This window comes from Lolium perenne, chromosome 3 (assembly GCF_019359855.2).
Source record: "Lolium perenne isolate Kyuss_39 chromosome 3, Kyuss_2.0, whole genome shotgun sequence".
Taxonomy (NCBI): Eukaryota; Viridiplantae; Streptophyta; class Magnoliopsida; order Poales; family Poaceae; genus Lolium; species Lolium perenne.
This window is the reverse complement of record NC_067246.2, coordinates 306,062,057-306,088,624: the sequence shown is the minus strand read 5'-3', so window position 1 is coordinate 306,088,624 and position 26,568 is coordinate 306,062,057. Positions and strand designations below refer to the sequence as shown.

Below are 26,568 nucleotides of genomic sequence, written 5' to 3'. Positions count from 1 at the left end.
TATTTGTTCTATGATGCATGTTAGGGCGAAAAAGACCACAGATGATCTCTTTCTAATTTGTACAAGCAAAAGGAAGAACAATCTGACCCAGGATGTTCACAGCCTTTTATTTTAATCTTGGACAACCAAGCCTTTATGTAATGGGTATACGGTCTGAAGCTTTTTGTGGAGCATGTCCGAAAGTTTGGTTGTATCGAACACAGTTAAGTATCTCCAATTTGGGTATCAATATCTATCTATGCATGGATGAAAAATTAGATACTACAAGGCTGAAGCTTTTTTGTGGAGCTGTCCGGATGTTTGGTTGTATCGAACACACTTAAGTATCCCCAATTTAGGTATCAAAAGTCTATCTATTAGCTTTGCATGGATGAAAAAATCTACCTATAACTTAACCAAGCTATGAGGCTTCCAGCCTGCACAAACTGAACATTCGGATTTCTTGGGTAAGAAATTTTCACATGCGTCTTAAATGTTACTAATATAGAACTATATATATTAAGGTCTGGACAACCATATAGTTTGCCACAAAATTTCTCTTCTGACTGCTTTATCTTCACTTAGAAAGATCAAATAGTTAATGTCCTTTAGCGGCTATTTTGTTTAACTTTCGTAGATAATTTTCTTTGTAATGTATAAGTACCTGGGTCTAATAGAACATGGTGGTACTACTAAAATAATACTGGTGTATGGTCCTTAGGCTAAGATCATCATTAGATAATTCAAGCTCAATCAACTAACTTTTCAACACCATATATGGACCTTAATCAGTTCATGTTTACAGCCCGATGGAAGATGAGGTATATGACCGTGGAGTCTCCTTTTTGACTTTCTCGGTACAACACATTTCTTACACATTGCCCATTAATAAGAATAATTAAGTTTATTGTTTCGTTGGCGATTTTAGAGGGTCATTTGTGGAGCAAACAACTGTTATTAACATGATTTTCCGCCGCAACGCGCGGGGCGTCACCTAGTTTCCTACACGAAGGCGTTCATGTTTTTGGGTTTTAACTCTGTATGTGCGTGAACTGGCTCTGAAAGCGTATTCAAAACGGGCGTTTCACAACTTGCAACTGCCAATCAATCTTGGCCGTGAAAGGATTGGCGGCCGAGATCTGACGGCAGAGAAGACCGTACCTAGGGAACCGCCAATTAGCTCGCGGCTCGACCAACACAGACTCGTCCCCTTCCATCCCACCGCCGGCCGCCGCCTGCTCGTCGCCGGAGGCCCACGGCCGACTCGCAGTTCGCCGGAGAAAGGTACCTTCCTGCTTCCCGATTTTTCGCCCGCTGGATCCCTGTGTTTACTTGAACCTCTCCAAGATTTTGACCCGTAAGAATCGAATAGGTATGCCCTAGCTATGAGCTCGCACCACGCAAGACGCGGAACCGCCCAATAGATGCCACTTTGGGCTCTAATTGATGATTATTGCGTTTGGCATCTTCATATGGCTAGGTGTTGACACAACCCTAATAGCCCTGTTGATGCAGCGTTTTGTCTACATCGTCGCAATCTGGGTGTTAGGGTTTATGTTCGGCATGCTGCGGCGCAAATTAATAACTTAGAGGTAGTGATACTGGACGCAGTTGTTGTTTCTGTTCATAGATTCCAGTGCGCGCTGAGAAAAAAGCAAACATGTTAGGAAATTACAAAGTGAGGCAAAGCTTGAATAGACCTGACAGTGGCTAAGACATCCTAATTATATGTTCCTCATTTATACAGCATATTTAATGGATTCATGAAGACAACTGAGTTTGATTTGAAGACCAAAGAGCAATAACTGTGAAGCTGATGTTGCTACACTTGATTGCCTTATGTTGCAGATCCGTTTGCTGAGCTTAAGCTGGTGGAGATTTGGGAGTAACGTGTTGTATTTAGCTGTTGATTAATAATGGACGGCTCTCTGAATCAGCCACTGCCTCCTGGTGTTGGAGCATGGCGGCCACCACCTTCGAATCAACCCCCTGGCGTTGGAGCATGGCAGCCATCTTCAAATCAACCTCCTGGCGTTGGACCATGGCGTCCGCCACCTTCGAATCAACCTTCACAATTTCAGCCTGGTCCACGTCCACATGCTTATCCGACACCGTATGACACTAGACCCAATGGCGATAACAATCAAAATCCAGCAAACACCTTCTATGCAACCCAGCCTTTTCATCCAAATCCACATCCGCATGCTTATCCAACACCATACAACACTAGACCCAATAATGGCAACAATCTAAATACAGCAGGCCCCTTCTACGCTACGCAGCCCAACATGACTTCCACTCCCCCTCAAAGTACTCCTGGTGTTACTACGGCTGCTGGGAACGTGCATTCGGATCTCGGTGGCCATCCGACTGCTCACGAGGTTGCCAACCATAATGGTTCTGCAGCAAATATCGAATCTGCTGTCCAAGAGGCTATTCTTCACGAACAGGTAAATAACATCCTCCAGAGGATCTAGATTATACTTGCATTATTTTTCTGTTTGTTGATCAGTGGCAATGTGATAACTAGGACATTGAGACACAGCAAGTAATTCAGAATCAAAGGTTTGTTTCCCTCCCATTTCCTTCTGTGCTGCTTGTCCGCAGTTGCTTGATGCTGCTGTTTTATGTGCACCTTTTCATCCAGACATGCAGAAGCAACAAATGATCCTGCAGAATATGGGGAAGACATACTTTCGAGCCGGCGCGACCCTAATGCACTGAAGGTGAATAATCTATAATTCCTTTTCTTTTATGTCATTTTATCCTTCGCTTGTTTCTCCGTGAAATTGGAGGTTCATTAGTTAATTCAGAGTTTTTATCTTGCTTTTTTCTAGGAACACTTGTTAAAGATGACGGTTGACCATCGCGCGGAGATGGCAAATAAAAGGGGAAAGTCACTTCATCCAGATAATGGTCATTGTGTTTCCACAATATAATCTATTTTTCTTTCTTTCATTCTCCTTCTATTTTCAGTTGCACACTTCTTACGTGTGTAAGCACCTCAATTTTGGTGATTATTATTTTAAATTCTATGGTGATAGTAAGTCTCAGGAGAATTATGAAAGCAGTATTGTATGTGAAAGGAATTGTATTACACAACTTATGTTTATTTGCAGTTAACATTTTAGCTATCATTTTCTTGCATCACACACCCATTAGATGTGTTGTTGGTTCCATCTTTGAGATGCTCCTAGCTAAACCTGATGATTAAGCATGCTCACAGGCAATGTTGAAATTGGCAATGGCTATGGCGTACCAGGAGGTGGTGCTTATTATGCTGGAAATTTTTCAAGTGCTCAAATGAGTAAGCCGTCTCTTTCTAAGCTACTTCCTGCTTTGTGGTATTACATGCCACCTCTCTCTATATTACTTGCTGCTTTCTAACTAATAATTTTCCTGTAGATAAACCAAAAGATGATGCTGATGATCTACCTGAGTTCTTGAAGCAGAGGTTAAAAGCAAGGGGAATTCTTAAAGACAAGGCAGCAAATCCAATTACTAATAGCACGGATAAACAAAATGTAACTTGTACTCTTTAACTAGTGCTTTATCTTGCACTTATTCTCCCTCCTCTTTCTGTTGGAATGGATGATGGAAGTTGGAAACTGAATGCTGGTAGGTGGGAAAATCTTGAACTAGTGCTAGCACCATCTTACTATACATCTTTAGACACGAAAACAATTAATATCATGTAGGATCATGTGTGTATGGGACTTAGATGAAGAGAAGATGTTGTGACATAACTACATAAGTTAAAAAAAATCTGAGTGGTGTACTGAAAAACGTAAAAGATCACCTTCTGTGATGGTATTACTAAGTACTAGCATAGTAACATCTCTTCTGTGAACCTAAGTGCACAATTGATTTTATCTCATGCATTCACGTTGTTCTCGTGCCACTGAATTCCAGGCAGATTCTCAAGAAGGCCATAACAAATCTGCCCTAGAGTTGGCTCCTGGCTGGGTAAGTATATGCTAACATTTTCTTAGGCATGCCTGTTCTGCGAGGTTGCTAACAAATTGTCTAGCTGATGCGCATAGCTACCTTTTCCTGATTTTCTTGGTCAATTTACAAGTGCATTTTTTCTGTAAGAAACTTTTATCTGGAGTAATCTGTTTATTACTTTTAATTTGGCATCCTGGACACACTATTATATGTGGCAACTTTCAACAGCTATTATATACCATATATTTTCTGCATCTATTGATTGTGAGCTGATAGTAGCGAGAGTCCATTCCCCTGCCTTAACTTATTCTATTTTAGGTTGAGGCAAAGGATCCAACTACTGGTGCTTCTTATTTCTACAACCAAAGCACTGGAGTGACCCAATGGGATCGCCCTGGTGGTGCTGTGAATATTGTGCAACATCAAGCTGCTCCATCGTTGCCAGAGAATTGGGAGGAGGCACTTGACAAGTCAACAGGTGTTGTATTTTTTGTACTAACTCCATATTTGTAAGAGAGAAGTGCCACCATTTTGTTTCTGAACTTTTCGAACATTCAAAAACAATTTTGTGCTATTCGAATGATGGGAACAAATCAGATATTAATTTTAAGTCATACCTTAATTTTATAAATGCCATTAGTGTAGTAAAATACACAGATTAAGTGAAATTTAGTTCTCAGGAAGGACAAACAGCGTACTTTTCATCCTTATGAAAAATCTATGCATACATTTTTTTAAAACGGGAAAAATCTATGAATAACTTTCGTTTTTTCATATGAATACCTATCTTTCATGGGACGGAGGAGTATGATATTACAAATTGTTATGTTGGATAGAATTTCGTCACAAATCTACTGACACCCTTTTGAGTTTTTGACATGAACAATTTGTTTTTGTACATGCATTAGTAATTAAAGTTAGAGAAGTTTGTCTACACACTTTCTAAAATATTGATATGTTTTTTTTGCATTATTTTAGGCCAGAAATATTACTATAATACAAAGACACAGGCAACACAGTGGGAGCCACCTATTTCTGTGAACCCGGGTGATGTGCCACAAGCATCCACCAATGTTGTGAATCCGGGTGTTCTGCCACAAGGATCCACCGATGTTGCAGTTCAGCCGACCGCTCAAAATGCCGATATCTGGAACCCTCACATGCAAAGATGTTCAGGCTGCGGTGGATTTGGAGTTGGTCTTGTCCAGCCGTGGGGATATTGCAATCACTGCACAAGGTACTCGATTGATAACCTAATCTTGTAAAGTAGAGTACATGTTATGTAGTTTTTTAGGGGCTTGTCTGAAAGTATACCTACTTATGGATCAATCTATATTTTTAAACAAATGTTTATATCATTGCAGACCTCTTTATATATTATTTATAACCAAATAAACAGTTTAGGAATGTAGCTAAGGTTTGCTTGTGATTCTCCTTTGCAGGGTTCAGAATCTTCCTTTTCAACAGTATCCATCTTACTCGAACAATATTGTGCACTCAGGTGGCACCAGTGCTCCCAAAAGTCAAGGAAATAATATTGCAGCTAAGGACAGGTAAATGGGATCTGCATTTGGCATATCAACTGGTAGCCTAATCTGTTATGCTTCTCATAGTTTATGCTGCTAACATATTTACACCCATCATATGCTTGAGTATGAAAACATCATATTAGTTATTGAGTGTTGTCATATACATGCAGATCAAGCTCAAAACCCCCTTCTGGAAAAGCAAACAAAAAGGATAACCGGAAAAGAAAAGGCGCTGAGGATGATGATCTTGACCCAATGGATCCAAGCTCTTACTCAGATGCTCCACGTGGTGGCTGGTACATGATCCCCCTCTTCCTGGAGACTAATTACGACTCGGTTCAAATTGATATTCTAACTGGAAATTGTAGCTACTAGTCAGGATGTGCTTCAGTCTAGCTTGGCCAATCGAGGAAGAGTGCAGGTATATCGAGTTAATTATCCTAGAACTAACAAGTTAGTCCTCTGTTTTTTTCAGGGTTGTTGGCTTGAAGGGTGTACAGCCACGGGCAGCGGATACAACTGCATCTGTATGTTATCTGATTGGCAACTTTCCTTTATCTGGTCTTGGAATATATATTTTCCTTTTCTTTGGCTTCAGTTTAAATGATAAGTATACATCCTGGTGCCTAAACACCCGCTAGTGTGTAACATACTGTTTTTCTGGGAGCAAACCTTACTTCCTGTTCCACCTCCACATATCTTGGTTGCCTGAGCCTTGGGGAGGGCCTTTAATTACCATCAACTTGTACTTCCGGTCCCATTTTCTTGATCTCTACAAGGAACTTAGAATTATATAGAAAAAATACAGTACTTGTGATTTCAAATAATGTATAGACTAAAACCTAACAGTATACCCTACCGAGAATAATGATTCCTCTTTTTACGATTTAATTAACAGGGACCTTTGTTCCAACAAAGACCATATCCCTCACCTGGGGCCGTCTTAAGGAAAAATGCGGAGGCGGCATCCGGTGGCAAGAAACGTGGTGGTATGGCTGCGATCAGTAAAAGAGGGGACGGCAGTGATGGCCTTGGGGAGGCAGATTAAGCTTCTTGGTGAACTTCCTTTGCAACAAGTAAACAATGGTGTTTGTGGTTTTGGACGTTGGTAGCTGAAACATCGGCGCTCTGGTGGCTAGAAAGAAGCAAATTATCAGCTGCCAGGAGCAAGTCCAGTGCAGGAGAGGCTAGTGCATTGTGAGCTCGCTGATGTTTATTTTGCCTTGTGAGCTGATTATTTTTTATCAGGAGGGAGTTCAGTGCTGGAGAGGTTGCTGCACTGTAACCTGACTTAGGTTTTCTGCCTACAGAAAGTGTCTCCTGTCCATGGTATGACATGCTTGTAATATATGAGTGTTACTGGAAAGGGGTGGTACTCGGCAAACTTTTTTTTTTTTTGGTTAAGCAATGTGCATGTAAAATTTGATCTTGTAGACTGACAAGGTTGAGCGAGGCACGAACAGGATAGTGATGTATGCTAATTCGTGTCTGTACACAATTCTTTACTGAAATTATCTTGTTGATGAAATTAGGTGTTTGTTCTTGGATAATACAGTGCCCAGATCTGTCTGCTGCAACTTGCTGGCTTGCGTGAGCTTCTCTCGACAATCCTTTGTTTTTCTGGCACGCTCCCTTTATTCCAAACTAGCTAAATACATGTGTGTTGCTACGGAATATAATGATAGGTGCACGTCTTTCTGACGATAGTGTCTTCCTGCTACCGCTTTTTTGCCAGCAAACACCATGCGACCCTGTGCGCTCCGGTCTGTCTTCTCAAGCATTGCTCTTACGACGCGGGAAGTGATATTTGGATGCAGTTGACCATATAAAAGTAGTTTCATATATGATTTTGAATCTGCTGGGTCTCCATCCTAGCCCTTCTTCCCTTCCTCCGTATCGCGTCTTGGCTACAAGGGTGCAAGCCAAAAGATAAAGCACCATCCATCTTTCTCCTCTCAAAGCGTGTGAATAGAAGTGTCAAGGTGAATCTTCATAACAATGATTGGACACCCGAACAGAAATTGCCAACGGGGTCATGACCAACCATTTGCAAGATTCTTCAACCTCTGGGCTATGCTCCAAGATGTTATCTTTCATGAAGACGTCGCCGAAGACACCCAATGAAAGTTCACTTCCAATAGATCCTACTCAACCTCCTCCGCGTAGAAGATGCAATTTGGGCTCCATCTCCACGAAATGCAAATCGACGATTGGAAGATATTTGCAACAGTATAACATTGGTGGACTTCATTGGTTTCAGCCTCTAACACAATAAAAATGTCTTCATCCCGGTACTCATGATTGTGTCATGGGAGCTTTGGAACGAAAGAAACACAAGAGTTTTCCTAAAAGAAAAGCTCTATGTCGTCAACCCACATGGCAAAGATCAAAGAAAAAGCAAAACATTGAACCCTTGCATGGGCAAAATATTTTATAGATTTAATGCCGGGAGAGTAATCCCCCCCTTTTTTTGTAATAGTATCGAGTCCCTTTTAGCCCTCGAATTTTTTAAACCTTGCCAACACTCCTTCTTAATTAATGATATACGAGGCAAAACTTTTGCCTTTCAAAACCAAAGAATATGTAGTCTACTAACATAATTATGGTTTCATATACTTGTTGATTATCGCTTGAACAACTAAACAAATGGTCGGACATGGTAGTTCTTCTATGCATGGAATATATTACATTCTTATTTTTACTCTATCATCCAATCCTTAAAAAGCAATCCACTATATGCTATCGATTAGTGCCATGTGCCACTTAAATGTAGTTATCTAATTTATTTAGTTCATATATAATATTTTATTGCTAAAGCTATCAGATATTCGTATCCTCGTCGATTGAGTAAACATCCGGTCTACACATGGATATTTGGAATTAATTTGACAACATCCGTATTTGCATCACGTCCCATTATGGGATTTACTGTTCATAGGTATAAATATATTGGTTTCTTATTCTGTGTAAATACATGTATTTCATTTCTCATCCTTGAAATTATATTCACGTTTTAACTTTTATTGTTTATGAAAATGGCAAAGCTTGACCAAAATCACAGAAGGGGCCAAAGAAGATTAAATGAGAGCTAACTAAACTTTGATATGGGCGCCATTGCCCTCTTTGGCCCTAACTCACCTTCCCTAGCGAAGGTATAGACTACAATAATGTACTTTGCGCGGGGAGGGAGCATTTCCCCTTGGCCCCGAATTTTCAAGCCACACAACTTACATGGTTCTACATATTCATGAGAATGATATAGCCATGCTCGTCCAACTTGCTTCCCCAGGAGTTCTTGGCAATCCAGTAGACTTCACCCTCTTCCAGTAGAAAGTTATGGTCCAGAGCCATACCATAGGGACCTTCGAAGACATTGCCATTGTACTACTCAAATATGTTTGAGTTGGTGCCAGCGTAGACAATCACCGAATGAGAAGCTCCAACAAGCACAAGTGTCGGCTCGTTGTAGCTCTCCACTAGCTCGTATCCGGTGATAGTGGCTCCGTAATGATGGACCTTATCAACAGTGGCGGAGCTTGGGCCGTTTCCATGGAGGGAAAATGGGCTTATAGAACAAAATTTCAACGTTTTGGGCCAAAGTTAGGGGAGGCAAATGGGCCAAATTTCCCAGGATCCTTCAAGAAATGTCCATGGGCTGGGGGGCGGTGGCCCCCCTGACTCCTTCATAGCTACGCCGTTGCTTATCAGAGTTTGTAGAATCATGTTTTCATAATTACAATAAATAGGATATGTTCATTAGCGTGAATTTAACTGCAAATTAGTATTAGGTTTAGATGTGATTTTTTCTTGGTGCGCCCTTTCTCTCTTGTGATGCCATCCTCCTCCACGTTTCCTCTACCCCTTCCTCTTCTCTTTTTACCCCGAAAGTGCAAAGGACATATTCACTTCTATTATGTGAACAAGGGTATACAAAGTACAAACATGAGAGGCACAACTTTACCTAGAATTTGGCGCGCACGATGGATAAAAGTGGTACGTAAATGCCTCTTCTAATTTATATTATCATTAAGATTAAATCAATGGTAGTTGATGCGTGTGGTTGGCACGTCCGTTGGGAACCCCAAGAGGAAGGTGTGATGCGCACAGCGGCAAGTTTCCCTCAGTAAGAAACCAAGGTTTAATCGGACCAGTAGGAGTCAAGAAGCACGTTGAAGGTTGATGGCGGCGAGATGTAGTGCGGCGCAACACCAGTGATTCCGGCGCCAACGTGGAACCTGCACAACACAACCAAAGTACTTTGCCCCAACGAAACAGTGAGGTTGTCAATCTCACCGGCTTGCTGTAACAAAGAGTTAACCGTATTGTGTGGAAGATGATTGTTTGCAGAAAACAGTAGAACAAGTATTGCAGTAGATTGTATTTCAGTAAAGAGAATTGGACCGGGGTCCACAGTTCACTAGAGGTGTCTCTCCCATAAGACGAACAGCATGTTGGGTGAACAAATTACAGTTGGGCAATTGACAAATAAAGAGAGCATGACCATGCACATACATATCATGATGAGTATAGTGAGATTTAATTGGGCATTACGACAAAGTACATAGACCGTCATCCAACTGCATCTATGCCTAAAAAGTCCACCTTCAGGTTATCATCCGAACCCCCTCCAGTATTAAGTTGCTAACAACAGACAATTGCATTAAGTATGGTGCGTAATGTAACTAGTGACTACATCCTTGAACATAGCACTAATGTTTTATCCCTAGTGGCAACAGCACAACACAACCTTAGAACTTTCTGTCATCCTTTGTCCCTGTGTCAATGCAGCATGAACCCACTATCGAGCATAAGTACTCCCTCTTGGAGTTACAAGCATCTACTTGGCCAGAGCATCTACTAGTAACGGAGAGCATGCAAGATCATAAACAACACATAGCATAACTTTGATAATCAACATAACAAGTATTCTCTATTCATCGGATCCCAACAAACGCAACATATAGAATTACAGATAGATGATCTTGATCATGTTAGGCAGCTCACAAGATCCGACAATGATAGCACAATGGGGAGAAGACAACCATCTAGCTACTGCTATGGACCCATAGTCCAGGGGTAGACTACTCACACATCACACCGGAGGCGACCATGGCGGCGTAGAGTCCTCCGGGAGATGATTCCCCTCTCGGCAGGGTGCGGAGGCGATCTCCTGGATCCCCCGAGATGGGATCGGCGTTGGCGGCGTCTCTGGAAGGTTTGCCGTCTCGTGGCTCTCGGTAGTGGGGGTTTGGTCAGGGAGACTTTTTATAGGCGGAAGGGCAGGTCAAGAGGCGGCACGGGGCCCCACACCACGGCCGCGCGGCCAAGGGGGCCGCGCCGCCCTAGGGTGTGGCCCCTCCGTGGCCCCTCTTCGTCTCTCCTTCGGACTTCGGAAGCTTCGTGAGAAAATAGGCCCCCTGGGCTTTGATTTCGTCCAATTCCGAGAATATTTCCTTACTAGGATTTCTGAAACCAAAAACAGCAGAAAAAGAATCGGCACTTCGGCATCTTGTTAATAGGTTAGTTCCAGAAAATGCACGAATATGACATAAAGTGTGCATAAAACATGTAGATAACATCAATAATGTGGCATGGAACATAAGAAATTATCGATACGTCGGAGACGTATCAGCATCCCCAAGCTTAGTTCTGCTCGTCCCGAGCAGTAAAAGCGATAACACGAGATAATTTCTGGAGTGACATGCCATCATAATCTTGATCATACTATTTGTAAAGCATATGTAGTGAATGCGGCGATCGAAACAATGTATATGACATGAGTAAACAAGTGAATCATATAGCAAAGACTTTTCATGAATAGCACTTCAAGACAAGCATCAATAAGTCTTGCATAAGAGTTAACTCATAAAGCAATAATTCAAAGTAGAGATATTGAAGCAACACAAAAGAAGATTAAGTTTCAGCGGTTGCTTTCAACTTGTAACATGTATATCTCATGGATATTATCAACATAGAGTAATATAATAGATGCAATAAGCAAGTATGTAGGAATCAATGCACAGTTCACACAAGTGTTTGCTTCTTGAGGTGGAGAGAAATAGGTGAACTGACTCAACATTGAAAGTAAAAGAATGGTCCTCCATAGAGGAAAAGCATCGATTGCTATATTTGTGCTAGAGCTTTGATTTTGAAAACATGAAACAATTTTGTCAACGGTAGTAATAAAGCATATGCATCATGTAAATTATATCTTATAAGTTGCAAGCCTCATGCATAGCGTACTAATAGTGCCCGCACCTTGTCCTAATTAGCTTGGACTACCGGATCATCACAATGCATTGTTTTTACCAAGTGTCACAAAGGGGTACCTCTATGCCGCCTGTACAAAGGTCTAAGGAGAAAGCTCGCATTGGATTTCTCGCTATTGATTATTCTTCAACTTAGACATCCATACCGGGACAACATAGACAACAGATAATGGACTCCTCTTTTATGCATAAGCATGTAACAACAATTAATAATTTTCTCATTTGAGATTTGAGGATTGTTGTCCAAAACTGAAACTTCCACCATGGAGCATGGCTTTAGTTAGCGGCCCGATGTTCTTCTCTAACATATGCATGCTTAACCATATGGTGGTAGATCTCTCTTACTTCAGACAAGACGGACATGCATAGCAACTCACATGAAATTCAACAATGAAAAGTTGATGGCGTCCCCAGTGAACATGGTTATCGCACAACAAGCAACTTAATAAGAGATAAAGTGCATAATTACATATTCAATACCACAATAGTTTTTAAGCTATTTGTCCCATGAGCTATATATTGCAAAGGTGAATGATGGAATTTTAAAGGTAGCACTCAAGCAATATACTTTGGAATGGCAGAAAATACCATGTAGTATAGGTAGGTATGGTGGACACAAATGGCATAGTGGTTGGCTCAAGTATTTGGATGCATGAGAAGTATTCCCTCTCGATACAAGGTTTAGGCTAGCAAGGCTTATTTGAAACAAACACAAGGATGAACCGGTGCAGCAAAACTCACATAAAAGACATATTGAAAACATTATAAGACTCTACACCATCTTCCTTGTTGTTCAAACTCAATACTAGAAATTATCTAGACCTTAGAGAAACCAAATATGCAAACCAAATTTTAGCATGCTCTATGTATTTCTTCATTAATGGGTGCAAAGCATATGATGCAAGAGCTTAATCATGAGCACAACAATTGCCAAGTATCACATTACCCAAGACATTAATAGCAATTACTACATGTATCATTTTCCAATTCCAACCATATAACAATTTAACGAAGGAGAAACTTCGCCATGAATACTATGAGTAGAAACCAAGGACATACTTGTCCATATGCTACAGCGGAGCGTGTCTCTCTCCCATAAAGTGAATGCTAGGATCCATTTTATTCAAACAAAACAAAAACAAAAACAAACCGACGCTCCAAGAAAAAGCACATAAGATGTGATGGAATAAAAATATAGTTTCAGGGGAGGAACCTGATAATGTTGTCGATGAAGAAGGGGATGCCTTGGGCATCCCCAAGCTTAGACGCTTGAGTCTTCTTGATATATGCAGGGGTGAACCACCGGGTGCATCCCCAAGCTTAGAGCTTTCACTCTCCTTGATCATGTTGCATCATACTCCTCTCTTGATCCTTGAAAACTTCCTCCACACCAAACTCGAAACAACTCATTAGAGGGTTAGTGCACAATATAAATTGACATATTCAGAGGTGACACAATTATTCTTAACACTTCTGGACATTGCATAATGCTACTGGACATTAATGGATCAAAGAAATTCATCCAACATAGCGAAAGAGGCAATGCGAAATAAAAGGCAGAATCTGTCAAAACAGAACAGTTCGTATTGACGAATTTTAAAATGGCACCAGACTTGCTCAAATGAAAATGCTCAAATTGAATGAAAGTTGCGTACATATCTGAGGATCATGCACGTAAATTGGCTTAATTTTCTGAGCTACCTACAGGGAGGTGGACTCAGATTCGTGACAGCAAAGAAATCTGGAACTGTGCAGTAATCCAAATCTAGTACTTACTTTTCTATCAACGGCTTAACTTGGCACAACAAAACACAAAACTAAGATAAGGAGAGGTTGCTACAGTAGTAAACAACTTCCAAGACACAAAATAAAAACAAAGTACTGTAGGTAAAAAAAAACATGGGTTGTCTCCCAAGAAGTTCTTTCTTTATAGCCATTAAGATGGGCTCAGCAGTTTTAATGATGCACTCGCAAGAAATATTATTTGAAGCAAAAGAGAGCATCAAGAGGCAAATTCAAAACAAATTTAAGCCTAACATGCTTCCTATGAAAAGGAATCTTGTACACAAATAAATTCATGAAAAGCAAAGTGACAAGATCAGGAAGATAAAACAAGTGTAGCTTCAAAAATTTCAGCATATAGAGTGGCATTTTAGTAACATGAAAATTTCTACAACCATATTTTCCTCTCTCATAATAACTTTCAGTAGTATCATGAGCAAACTCAACAATATAACTATCACATAAAGCATTCTTATCATGAGTCTCATGCATAAAATTATTACTCTCCACATAGGCATAATCAATTTTATTAGTTGTAGTGGGAGCAAATTCAACAAAGTAGCTATCATTATTATTCTCATCATCAAATATAGGAGGCATATTGTAATCATAATCAAATTTATCCTCCATAACAGACGGTACTAAAAGTCCAATATCATTATCATAAATAGGAGGCAAAGTTTCATCAAAGTAAATTTTCTCCTCAATGCTTGGGGGAATAAAAAGATCATGAAAACCAGCTTCCCCAAGCTTAGAATTTTCCATAGCATTAGCAACAATGGTGTTCAAAGCATCCATAGTAATAACATTCCCATTAGCATGCATATAAAGTTCCATGGGTTTTTTAATTCTCTCTTCAAACACATCATGTCCTAATTCAAGATAAAGTTCATAAAGATCTCTCATATTTTTGTTGTTTTCCATTATGCTTAACTAGTGAAATAAAAACATGCATGATATTAAGTAAAGTAAAACAAGTAACTAATTTTTTTGTGTTTTTGATATAGCAAACAAGATAGCAAATAAAGTAAAACTAGCAACTAATTTTTTTGTGTTTTGATTTAGTGCAGCAAACAAAGTAGTAAATAAAACTAAGCAAGACAAAAACAAAGTAAAGAGATTGAGAAGTGGAGACTCCCCTTGCAGCGTGTCTTGATCTCCCCGGCAACGGCGCCAGAAATTTACTTGATGCGTGTGGTTGGCACGTCCGTTGGGAACCCCAAGAGGAAGGTGTGATGCGCACGGCAAGTTTCCTCGATAAGAAACCAAGGTTTAATCGGACCAGTAGGAGTCAAGAAGCACGTTGAAGGTTGATGGCGGCGAGATGTAGTGCGGCGCAACACCGGTGATTCCGGCGCCAACGTGGAACCCGCACAACACAACCAAAGTACTTTGCCCCAACGAAAGCAGTGAGGTTGTCAATCTCACCGGCTTTTGTAACAAAGAGTTAACCGTATTGTGTGGAAGATGATTGTTTGCGAAAACGATAGAACAAGTATTGCGATGGGTGTATTTCAAGAAAGAGAATTGGACCGGGGTCCACAGTTCACTAGAGGTGTCTCTCCCATAAGACGAACAGCATGTTGGGTGAACAAATTACAGTTGGGCAATTGACAAATAAAGAGAGCATGACCATGCACATACATATCATGATGAGTATAGTGAGATTTAATTGGGCATTACGACAAAGTACATAGACCGTCATCCAACTGCATCTATGCCTAAAAAGTCCACCTTCAAAGTTATCATCCGAACCCTCCAGTATTAAGTTGCTAACAACAGACAATTGCATTAAGTATGGTGCGTAATGTAACTAGTGACTACATCCTTGAACATAGCACTAATGTTTTATCCCTAGTGGCAACAAAGACAACACAACCTTAGAACTTTCATCACCGTCCCGGTGTCAATGCAAGGCATGAACCCACTATCGAGCATAAGTACTCCCTCTTGGAGTTACAAGCATCTACTTGGCCAGAGCATCTACTAGTAACGGAGAGCATGCAAGATCATAAACAACACATAGCATAACTTTGATAATCAACATAACAAGTATTCTCTATTCATCGGATCCCAACAAACGCAACATATAGAATTACAGATAGATGATCTTGATCATGTTAGGCAGCTCACAAGATCCGACAATGATAGCACAATGGGGAGAAGACAACCATCTAGCTACTGCTATGGACCCATAGTCCAGGGGTAGACTACTCACACATCACACCGGAGGCGACCATGGCGGCGTAGAGTCCTCCGGGAGATGATCCCCCTCTCCGGCAGGGTGCCGGAGGCGATCTCCTGGATCCCCCGAGATGGGATCGGCGTTGGCGGCGTCTCTGGAAGGTTTTCCGTATCGTGGCTCTCGGTACTGGGGGTTTCGTCACGGAGACTTTTTATAGGCGGAAGGGCAGGTCAAGAGGCGGCACGGGGGCCCCACACCACAGGGCCGCGCGGCCAGGGGGCCGCGCCGCCCTAGGGTGTGGCCCTCCGTGGCCCCTCTTCGTCTCTCCTTCGGACTTCGGGAAGCTTCGTGAGAAAATAGGCCCCCGGGCTTTGATTTCGTCCAATTCCGAGAATATTTCCTTACTAGGATTTACGAAACCAAAAATGCAGACAAGAATCGGCACTTCGGCATCTTGTTAATAGGTTAGTTCCAGAAAATGCACGAATATGACATAAAGTGTGCATAAAACATGTAGATAACATCAATAATGTGGCATGGAACATAAGAAATTATCGATACGTCGGAGACGTATCAGTAGTCTATTGTGATCTACCATATCTATAGACTGAGCCTCTCTTGGGACTACTTAAGGGTTTCGAAAAGCTTTCTCCTCTGCTAGAGCCTTGGGGTTATGTAGGGGTACATCACTGTTATCTCTCAATGGCCAAGATTTAGAATTGTTTTGTAAGTAGGATTCGTCCGCATACTCCTATACAAGTATGTCACCATACATATATACTATTTCTCTTCATTGCCACCCTCCTTGTTCCGTCAACCGCATTGTCATGACCCTTCTACACCCTGACTTGGCCATCCTTCAAGCTCGGCGGAAGCTCATTACTCGTGTGCCCCTTCGCGTGACACCTTTCCCATCACCTTGTCGTTTTTTTTTGAGATCACCTTGCCGGTTGTTGGATTTAAGGCCAGTCCTCCAGTCCTTCCTTCCTCTTCTTCGCCCTCCTCCTCTATCTCGCACATTTTTCTCCTTCAGTCCAACACATGGACACGAGGGGTTGGATCTAAAGTCTTCTTAACGAACGTCGGAAATGAATAACTTTCCTCAAATTACACATCAACATATTTCAAGTTTTGAACTCACTCATTAATGTGCAAAATGAAATCTTATGGATACCAAATTCTCCATCCAAGATTTTTTTTTGCCACAAATGATGCACTAGAAAAAAAAAACTTTGAAGTTTATGTTCATTTTTTTTTGGAGTTTGGACAAAGCAAAACAAGCCAAGTAAAACAAGAAAAAAAAGAGGGAAAACAAGGCTGATCCCCGATCTCCCCCTTCTACCCGACGAAGAAACCCACCTTCCCACTCGCCCGATCCAGATCTCCACCTCCTCACTTCCCCGCCCCTCACCGCCACCACCGTCGCCGTCGCCGGCGGCGACCTACCATCCTCCATCCACCCCGCGCCCCCAGCCCAACGCAATGGAGCAGCTCCGGACGATCGGGCGGGAGCTGGCGATGGGGTCGCAGGGCGGGTGGGGGCAGTCGAAGGAGTTCCTGGACCTGGTCAAGTCCATCGGCGAGGCCCGCTCCAAGGCGGAGGAGGACCGCATCATCGTCCGCGAGCTCGAGTACCTCAAGCGCCGCCTCGCCGACCCCGACGTGCCGCGCCGCAAGATGAAGGAGCTCCTCCTCCGCCTCGTCTACGCCGAGATGCTCGGCCACGACGCCTCCTTCGGCCACATCCACGCCGTCAAGATGACCCACGACGAGTCCCTCCCGCTCAAGCGCACCGGCTACCTCGCCGTCGCGCTCTTCATCGACGAGCGCCACGACCTCGTCATCCTCGTCGTCAACACCATCCAGAAGGACCTCAGGTCCGACAACTACCTCGTCGTCTGCGCCGCGCTCACCGCCGCCAGCAGGCTCATCGGCGAGGAGGCCATCCCCGCCGTGCTGCCCCAGGTCGTCGATCTCCTCGCGCACCCCAAGGAGGCCGTAAGGAAGAAGGCTGTCATGGCGCTCCACCGGTTCTACCAGCGATCCCCCTCATCCGTCTCCCACCTAGTCTCCAACTTCCGCAAGGTCCAAAAACATTAATTTTTGCCTTTCCTTCGCCTCTTTACTCTAATTCGGCTTCTCCCCAACTAGAGTAGAAGTAGCAGAACTCGTCCTTCTCAACAGCGGTGCTTATTGTTCTGCAGAAACTCTGTGATAATGATCCTGGGGTGATGGGTGCAACTCTATGCCCACTCTACGACCTGGTTTTGGAAGATCCAAATGCGTACAAGGATCTAGTTGTTAGCTTTGTTAACATTCTCAAACAAGTTGCAGAGAGGAGGCTTCCAACTTCCTACGACTACCACCAAATGCCAGCACCATTTATTCAGGTCCGTGAGTTATACTTTTAAATTAGTTGGTTCAAGGATGCTATGTTAGGCGTGTAATTGGCATCATCTTATTTCCTTAGATGTTCTCTGTTGCTATTTGCAGATAAAATTATTGAAAATACTTGCTGTACTGGGTAGCGGTGACAAGCAAGCGAGTGGTCATATGTACACTGTCTTGGGTGACATATTCAGGAAGGGTGATAGTGCGAGCAACATTGGCAATGCAATATTGTATGAGTGCATATGTTGTATCTCGTGCATTTTCCCAAACTCTAAGATGCTAGATGCTGCAGCTGAAACAACATCAAAGTTTCTGAAGGTTTGGCACTTTTATAGGGCGAAATAAATGACTTTCATGATTTTTGTGCTTGTTACTTAACTGGAAGCTAACCCTTACCTGCCGTTTGCTGTTTGCAGAGTGATAGCCATAATCTTAAGTATATGGGCATTGATGCTCTTGGACGACTAATAAAAATAAATCCTGATATTGCAGAAGAGCACCAGCTGGCTGTTATCGATTGCTTAGAGGTGAGGAATGTGACAAGCTAACATCTCCAGAATCCATGTCAAACAATAGACTATCTATTGTGCTGCAGCCATCCATATCAATATATCATATGTACTTATAGCATGCTGCGATAAAATGAATCTAAGACGCTTTATCAATAGCATGTCCCAGCCACAGAACTTAATTTTGTTAAAAATTGTGATATGTTGTTGACACTACATTTTCATGTTACATCCTATCAAATCAAATCATGTTACCTGAAAAGGTGATTCTAATGAGCTGAAGGGCATATCAATCTGTTATATTCAATATGTTCTATTACTCTACCTAGTTTTTTTTTGCTACTGGCATGTCCATTTTCATGTTATTATCTGTGAGCTTGGTAGATGCATGCGATTGTATCAGCATTCTCGTTGTATTATTTAACTAGTACTTTTGATTCCTGACCCATTAGACGTTCTTACGAGTAGGACCCTGATGACACTTTGAAGCGCAAGACCTTTGAGCTTCTTTATAAGATGACAAAATCAACTAATATCGAAGTGATTGTTGATCGGATGATTGAGTACATGATCAGCATAACTGATCACCATTATAAGGCAGAAATTGCATCACGTTGTGTTGAGCTAGCTGAACAGTTTGCGCCCAGCAATCAGTGGTTCATCCAGGTAATCCATGAGTATTGTGTTTTTCTTGTCAACCACTTGATGTAATTTTCAACTGTTGGTTGCTTTTGACAGAAAATCCTTTGACTCCTTTAATTCTTTTCCAGACCATGAACAAAGTCTTTGAGCATGCTGGAGACCTTGTCAACATTAGAGTGGCGCACAATCTAATGCGTCTTATTGCTGAAGGATTTGGAGAGGAGGATGAAGGTGCTGATAGTCAATTGAGATCATCAGCTGTATGTACTCTCAACTTCCTGTAATCCCTTGTTGCTGAGTTTTTTAATGGTAAACATGATTGTTGCCAATATGGAATTGTCGTTAATCTGCTACGGAACAATGTCACGAAAAAGATATTCCCTCCAATCCATATTAATTGTCTCTAATATGGATCTATCTAGACACATTTTAGTTCTAGATACATCTATACTACTGACAAGTAATATGAATCGGAGGGAGTAAAAAGAATACTAGCTCTGAACTGGCCATACTTATTACTTTTTTAACTTTATAATGGACAAAAGAGGGTAATTTAGGAGTATTCATGCTTCAGTTGTTGCTATATTGTTCGGCTTGATTGGGCGGAGTACCTTTTTTTAGCGTTAACAAGACTTTAGCAGCCTCTTCAACTGGATGCATGATTCTCCGTTTTAAGATTCTCTAACTATGTGATCAGTTATATAACTCTTCCTTTTTCTTAAACAGGTCGATTCGTACCTCCGGATTCTGGGGGAGCCAAAGCTTCCGTCCTCATTTTTGCAGGTAGTTATGTATTCTGTATTTCTTTTGTACCCTGAAGTGAGTTTTAGGGGTAATTTATACTGTTTCATTTTTTACTTTCAGATCATATGCTGGGTTTTGGGGGAATACGGAACATCAGATGGGAAGCATCCTGCTTCTTATATTATCGGGAAGTTGTGTGATGTGGCAGAGGCCCACCCAACGGATGACACTGTCAGGGTATGCCTTTTTAACCTGGCTTGTCTATCACTGATCCACCGCCTGGGCCTTTTTCTAGCTTGCATGTTCTAAGTGTAATATGAGAAGATATATTCTAGCTGTGGCGATACTCTGTAACTATAGTTTTGGGAACATTATAAACTTGGAGTTACTTTGGTCAAGCTAAAACAGTGCCCGTTATCAGTTTACCATTTAGGATCAGTTTTGGAAGTACTTCATGTTCTACATACCTACTGGATAATCAATTTATATATGGTTCCCTCTGTCTTAAAATGTAAGGCGCCCTTGATTTTCGCTGGTCAACAACTTACAACTTTTACTTTGATTTGTACATATAATACATCCACAAAATTAGTATAATAAAGATATATCAAATGAAAGATTTTGCAAGAAAAATGCAACAATACCATTTATACATTCCAAATTCATATAAGTATATACTAGTGGTCAAAGTTGTGCATCGAAGGCTGTGCAAAATAAAGTGCGCCTTACATTTTGGGACGCAGTCACGCAGGGAGTATAGTTATTCAGTATTACATACATTATCGATTTCTCACAATTACCAAGTCGGCACTGTATTACCTTTGAGTTCCACAAATTTGTATAAAATATTTTTTACATACAGACATTCATTAGTGCAAACCTCCTGGTTTTCCCTTGAGGCAGTTTATTGTGGATATGACCGTCAATTTTCATTCCATGATTTCATTGAATCATCCTGGAATTCAAATTTATCTAGTCTAGACCGTATTTGTGGCATGCATTAAGCTTAAGCTATTTTTTGCACTTACATTATTGTACAAGTCTATGTTGTGTTGCTAATATATGTATCCTTTTTGTACTATTTGGCATGTGCCTTTTACCGTTTCTTTAAGGGTTACGCAGTCTCAGCAATTTTGAAGATTTTTGCATTTGAAATTGCTGTTGGAAGGAAGACTGCTATGTTGCCCGAGGTAAATGAAATCATGCTTCTTTTCTGCATCTCCTTGTCAGTTTTGACCTTTAGTTGTCATATGTTTCAATTCAAACTATGATTCTTACATGCAGCTTTGCATGTGCATTGAAATAGATAAGTACTCGCTTCTTTCCATAATTCTTGCTGTGGCTTTAGTTCAAATCTGAACTAAATGAGTTTGCATGTGTTGTTTTCACAAGTATAACAGTCATGGGTAAGTTAGAATAACTAAAACTGTGTTGCCTAGAGTTCTGTTATATTACATTGGCATGTGTATTATTATCCTTTCATTTTGGTGGTTTTGCCTCAACGGGCAAGCAGCTGTTGTGCTTTTAATTTATGAACTTGAGCATATAGGACAAGCACCGCCAACTAAAGAAAATTAAGTACGGTCAGTTTGTCCTGTATGTTTTCACAGTATCATGTCTGTATTGCTTAACTGTACGGCATGTTTGTACTGCGTAGCTCTAAGACAACCTTCTGCCTGAACTCATTTTCATGATGGCATGCTTTGTACTGCGTAGCTCTAAGAAGCAAACCCACTGCTTGGTCCGGTACATGATTCGATACTGAATGATGTGAAGCAAAACATTTGAAGCGAGAGGAAAACACTAGAAATAGAATGCATGATGTAAATATTGTCTACCTGGTGGAGGCGAGTGTACAGAAAAGAAATACTCCCTCTGGTCCGTAAAAAGTGTCGGACGATCCTTTTTCCCAAAAGAACCCTGTACTTATATATTCCTTAACCCGCACTCCTCTGCATAATAAAGTCTGGTCGCATTAATTCATTGGCACGCATTAATGTGGGGAAGGAGACGGGGCCAATACCACGCTCGGGCACGAGAAACCGTTCCAGGTCATGCCATAAATGCTAATTTTGAAGGGTTTAACTGCAAAACATAATTAGACTAACAGCCGGACACTTTTTCCGGACCAGAGGGAGTATATGAATTTGCTTCAGACAAAACTGCTTAATAGTAAGAAACTCTTTATGTATAGGTTTGGTTATTACGTTTTCTTGTTTGTATTTCTAATATTTGTAAATCTGCCCCTCTTGTTACTTCAGACAAAACTGCTTCATTTAGTTAGAAACTCTTTATGTATAGGTTTGGTTATTACTTTTTCTTGTTTGTATTTCTAATATTTGTAAATCTGCCCCCTCTTGTTACTTCAGACAAAACTGCTTCATTTAGTTAGAAACTCTTTGTGTATAGGTTTGGTTATTACTTTTTCTTGTTTGTTTATCTAATATTTGTAAATCTGCCCCTCTTGTTTGCAGTTTCAGTCATTGGTAGATGAATTATCAGCTTCGCATTCAACAGACTTGCAGCAGCGTGCATACGAGGTACAGGCTTTACTAGGCTTGGACAAACAGGCTGTTGGAAGTGTAATGCCCTTGGATGCCAGTTGTGAAGATATTGAGGTATGTTATGCCTTTCCTTTACCGGAAAACCAAAATGTAGACCGAGCTACACAGCTCTTTTTTGAAAAAATTAAAAATGCCGTTTCAAAGTTTCAGAAAAAATTGAAAATAAATCTAGACGTAGACAATGTTGTTTTCTACCAATGTGCCAAGTTGCAATGCGAAATACCTTATTATCGAAGCTGTGCAAAAATGAAGAAATCTAACATCTACAATAGTGAACAGTGCAAACTCTCACAATCTTAAAATCTGTCAGATTTTGTCATTTTTATGCAGCCTCAAATATATGGTATCTCAATTTCAATTTTAGCAAAATTATAGAAATCAACATCGTCTACATCTAGATTTTTTTTCAGATTGTTTTTTGAAATTTCAGAATGCCATTTTCGATTTTTTCAAAAAAAGGTTATGTGTAGCCTGTCCTCCAAAAATCCGCACCCTTTCCTTTACTGAGTATGTTACTTTGATTTTTCAGTTTGCTTCATTAGGAAATGTTCTACATTTAATAGTACAAAATGCAACCTTGATTAGATCTATCCGTCCCTTATAATACAATGGTTTTGGGTCATATGAAGTTTGGGTGGATCTCTGGTAACCGAGTATAATCAGGATCAGCAACATAATTTGGGATATGTTGTGGCATGTATTGCATGTTTTCTACACCGGCAAAGCCTAAATAAGTTAAATAAGCTTTTTAAAGCTGTGTGAGAGAAGAAATTTTGAAATCTCTATTCTTTGACTAATCAATCTGAAGTTCATAAATTACGTCATCCAATGGTTTTCACATTTATCTGATCTTTTTGAGTTAATTAAATAATTTTACAGCTTTCCATGCAGCAAAATTTCTACATGGTTCAAGACGAAATTTACCATGATTTTGCTTTAGTCAAAAGATGAAGCAAGCATATAACATTCATAAGAGCTGATATAATTACTACCAAATACTCCCTCCTTGCCATAATATAGTGCTCATAAATTTCTGCAAAAGTCAAACTGCACCAACTTTGACCAAGTTAATTGAGAAAATTATCTACATCTATAATACTCCCTCCGTCCATTAATAGATGTCTGATGGTTCGTCTAAATTCGGATGTATCTATGCACTAAAGCGTGTCTAGATACATTTGAATTTAGACAAATTTTTGACATCAAAAAATGGACAGAGGTAGTATCTAATTATACCATATTAAAATATACCTCATGACAAATCTAGTGGTATTGATTTTATATTCTAGATGTTGATACTCTTGTGTACAAACTTGGTCAAAATTTACATTATTTGACTTTGCAAAAACCTAATACGCACTATACTTTGGCATAGTGGGAGTATAAATGAACCCAAATGCGCTCTTTTTACCTAGGCATTATGCGAACAAGAATATTGACATGCTGTGAATTTGTTTACCTCTCAGTGTCAAAGGCATTATGTATCCAATAGGTCTAACACCTAAGAATATCAATTTATGTTGCAGGTCGACAGAAACCTCTCATTTTTAAACAGTTATGTGCAGCAAGCCTTGGAAAACGGTGCGGCACCTTACATTCCTGAAAGTGAACGCTCAGGTGCTGTAAGTGCTGGCACCTACAGAACACAGGACCAACATGATACATCTACCCATGCTCTTAGATTTGAGGCCTATGAGCTACCTAAACCTTCAGTACCTACAGCAACCTCACAAAGCAGTGTTTACCTACCGACTACTGACCTTGTTCCAGTTCCAGAACCAAGTTACTATAAGGAAGACCATCAGATAGGAAGATCCCAGCCATCAGGCAATGCACCTTCTGGTGAATTTGGTGCCAAACTTCGTCTTGATGGGGTTCAGAAGAAATGGGGAAGGGAATCCTATACCTCCTCTTCTACACCTTCAAGCTCGACCTCTAGCCAACAAGCAGCCAATGGGGCCTCTAACTCTGACGGGGGAGGTCCTATAAGTTCACAGGCACGGGAATCCTCATATGGTTCTAAGAAACAGCAGGTAGCAGAAGTTTCAGCAGAAAAACAACGGCTGGCTGCTTCACTTTTTGGTTCGGCTGCAAAAGCTGATCGGAAGGCACATGCTGGTAGGAGGGCAGCAAAAGAGAGTTCCTCCACTGAGAAAGTAACTGTTGCTAATGCAGCACCTCAGCCTGCCAAGGAGCAAGTAGTCCCAGCTGTCCCACCACCAGATCTGATGGATCTGGGTGAGCCAGTTCCATCAAGTGCTCCATCAGCTGACCCCTTCTCACAGTTAGATGGGCTCCTTGGACCAACATCGGCCTCTCCGGTTGTTTCTGCAACCTCAGCTCCCATCGCTTCAAACACACCAGACCTCATGTCCATCTTCCAGGATGACACCGGAACCACTAGTGTATCCGCAGAACCTGCAGTTGGTGCCCAAAAAGCAGGAACTGCAAAGAAGGGCCATAGTCTTCAAGATGCCTTGCAGAAGGATGCCACCGCACGGCAAGTTGGTGTGACACCAACAGGGAACAATCCTAATCTCTTCAAGGACTTGCTAGGCTAGAATACACCAGATGTTCATTGTGCACAAGTTGGGTCGAAGCCGTCAAAGCCCCAAGATGGTTTGATGGGTGAACCGGTGATGATCAAGCTGTTTGATCAGCACAGGAACGAGAGTTATACTTGGTTGAGTCACAAGGCACGACCTTTACCCTCCCGATTGGGAGGGGGTTTGCGGTGTTGACGGGTGGATGTTTGCGGGTAACTTTCCTGTTGCGTTTTTTCGCATGACAATTTTCTTGTTGAGACTAGTGTACATGTGTTTATTACATGATGTGTAATTTGTACATGAGGAGGTTGGTGTCCAGAGGCGTGCGCCTGCGCTGTTTTGTTCAGCTGCGAAGGGGCCTGTTGTGTCGTTGTTTGATATTTACCCATATTGGATATACAGTAGATGGACTCTGGGAACTAGAATACTTTGTGTCATTAGATAGCTTTTGGAACTGAATGGGATAAAAATGTAAGTTATCATGGAACAAACATGTCGTTGTAGCCTTTCGATGCAATTTTTTTCATTTCTTTTGTTTGGTTCATGCCAAAGTACTGCCATTTCGTCATCCTTATCAACATTGAGTCAAATCTGTTTAGTTTCTGTAAAGTAGGGGCGTGGACTGTTGTTTATTCAAATCTGTAGATTCTGCTTCCCATATCCGACCTTTTTTTTGTCCCGTTAGGAAGAACATGATCTGCAAGGCACAATATTGAAGTTAGGTAATTAATTCGCACAGATGGCAGGGTCGATATCAAATCTGTGTTATGACAGTTTTCGCCATATGCTCTCAAATAAAGAAAAAACGTTGATCAACCATACAACTGCAAGGGTCTGAGAGCAATACGCCAAAGAATAACTATGAGAGAGCGAGCGGGAGCCCTTTCGGGGCTTTTTCTTTCCCTTTTGACGACGTTAGCACGTTGGAAAATTGGCGCTCTCGCTTACCAGCTTGCTGCAATTATGGGTGGATTGTGCATGCAATTAAGTAACTGTAACTGTGCCAATCGCTCTTCACTGGTTGCTGTCGATCGATCGCTCCAACTCATCTCATCATATCCGACCTGCCGGCCCCAAACAATCCAGTAGATCCTGTTAGGTTCTGGCCTATCTTGCTATCTGCTCCACCAAAGATAATTGGTGCTTGACTTCGAGTCAACTAAGATTAATCTACAACTGGTACATTCAGCTACACCTACACGCAATAAAGGACTAAGGACCATGCTAACTGAGTAGCTGCATGTAAGTTAATCTGGAAATGTCGCCATATTTTCAACTATGTGTACAGGCGTAGCTAGTGGAGGTGAGATCGGTTAAGTGATGAGGCTGAGTCGGATGATGGCGCTTTTTAAGTTCTTTTGGGCGAAATTCTTGTCAAAGTTTTCACGATCTTCTCTCTGATCGGGGTAACGCGGCAGTGAGCGCATGTAGTGAATAGGGATTGGTTGGTTAGTCGTCGTTTTTCATGCATACGCATATG

The 26,568-nt window shown here is 41.3% G+C and overlaps 2 protein-coding genes across 2 annotated transcripts; both read left to right on the top strand.

The window, feature by feature from the left end:
* Nucleotides 1-1,117: 1,117 nt before the first annotated feature.
* On the top strand, nucleotides 1,118-7,006 carry LOC127345335 (uncharacterized). Its single transcript, XM_051371800.1, has 14 exons — nucleotides 1,118-1,263; nucleotides 1,828-2,429; nucleotides 2,510-2,544; nucleotides 2,627-2,705; nucleotides 2,817-2,895; nucleotides 3,206-3,286; nucleotides 3,385-3,503; nucleotides 3,892-3,945; nucleotides 4,246-4,405; nucleotides 4,906-5,164; nucleotides 5,370-5,480; nucleotides 5,627-5,752; nucleotides 5,932-5,983; nucleotides 6,355-7,006. Exons 2-14 carry the CDS (start codon nucleotides 1,896-1,898, stop codon nucleotides 6,502-6,504), a joined length of 1,839 nt encoding a protein of 612 aa, XP_051227760.1. The 5' UTR covers nucleotides 1,118-1,263; nucleotides 1,828-1,895; the 3' UTR covers nucleotides 6,505-7,006.
* Nucleotides 7,007-17,001: 9,995 nt separating this feature from the next.
* On the top strand, nucleotides 17,002-25,632 carry LOC127345334 (AP-4 complex subunit epsilon). Its single transcript, XM_051371799.2, has 11 exons — nucleotides 17,002-17,777; nucleotides 17,897-18,082; nucleotides 18,186-18,401; nucleotides 18,500-18,610; nucleotides 19,061-19,258; nucleotides 19,363-19,494; nucleotides 19,961-20,017; nucleotides 20,099-20,215; nucleotides 21,091-21,168; nucleotides 22,453-22,596; nucleotides 24,069-25,632. Exons 1-11 carry the CDS (start codon nucleotides 17,175-17,177, stop codon nucleotides 25,101-25,103), a joined length of 2,877 nt encoding a protein of 958 aa, XP_051227759.1. The 5' UTR covers nucleotides 17,002-17,174; the 3' UTR covers nucleotides 25,104-25,632.
* The last annotated feature ends 936 nt before the right edge of the window (nucleotides 25,633-26,568 follow it).

Bases quoted from the DNA above. Each gene is read 5' to 3' on its own strand.
- LOC127345335 (XM_051371800.1), top strand. From the start codon at position 1,896: ATGGACGGCTCTCTGAATCAGCCACTGCCTCCTGGTGTTGGAGCATGG. The intron at 2,545-2,626 runs GTTTGTTTCCCT...CTTTTCATCCAG, and splicing joins CAAGTAATTCAGAATCAAAG to ACATGCAGAAGCAACAAATG. The intron at 5,481-5,626 runs GTAAATGGGATC...ATATACATGCAG, and splicing joins AATATTGCAGCTAAGGACAG to ATCAAGCTCAAAACCCCCTT.
- LOC127345334 (XM_051371799.2), top strand. From the start codon at position 17,175: ATGGAGCAGCTCCGGACGATCGGGCGGGAGCTGGCGATGGGGTCGCAG. The intron at 18,083-18,185 runs GTCCGTGAGTTA...TGCTATTTGCAG, and splicing joins TGCCAGCACCATTTATTCAG to ATAAAATTATTGAAAATACT. The intron at 19,259-19,362 runs GTAATCCATGAG...ATTCTTTTCCAG, and splicing joins GCAATCAGTGGTTCATCCAG to ACCATGAACAAAGTCTTTGA.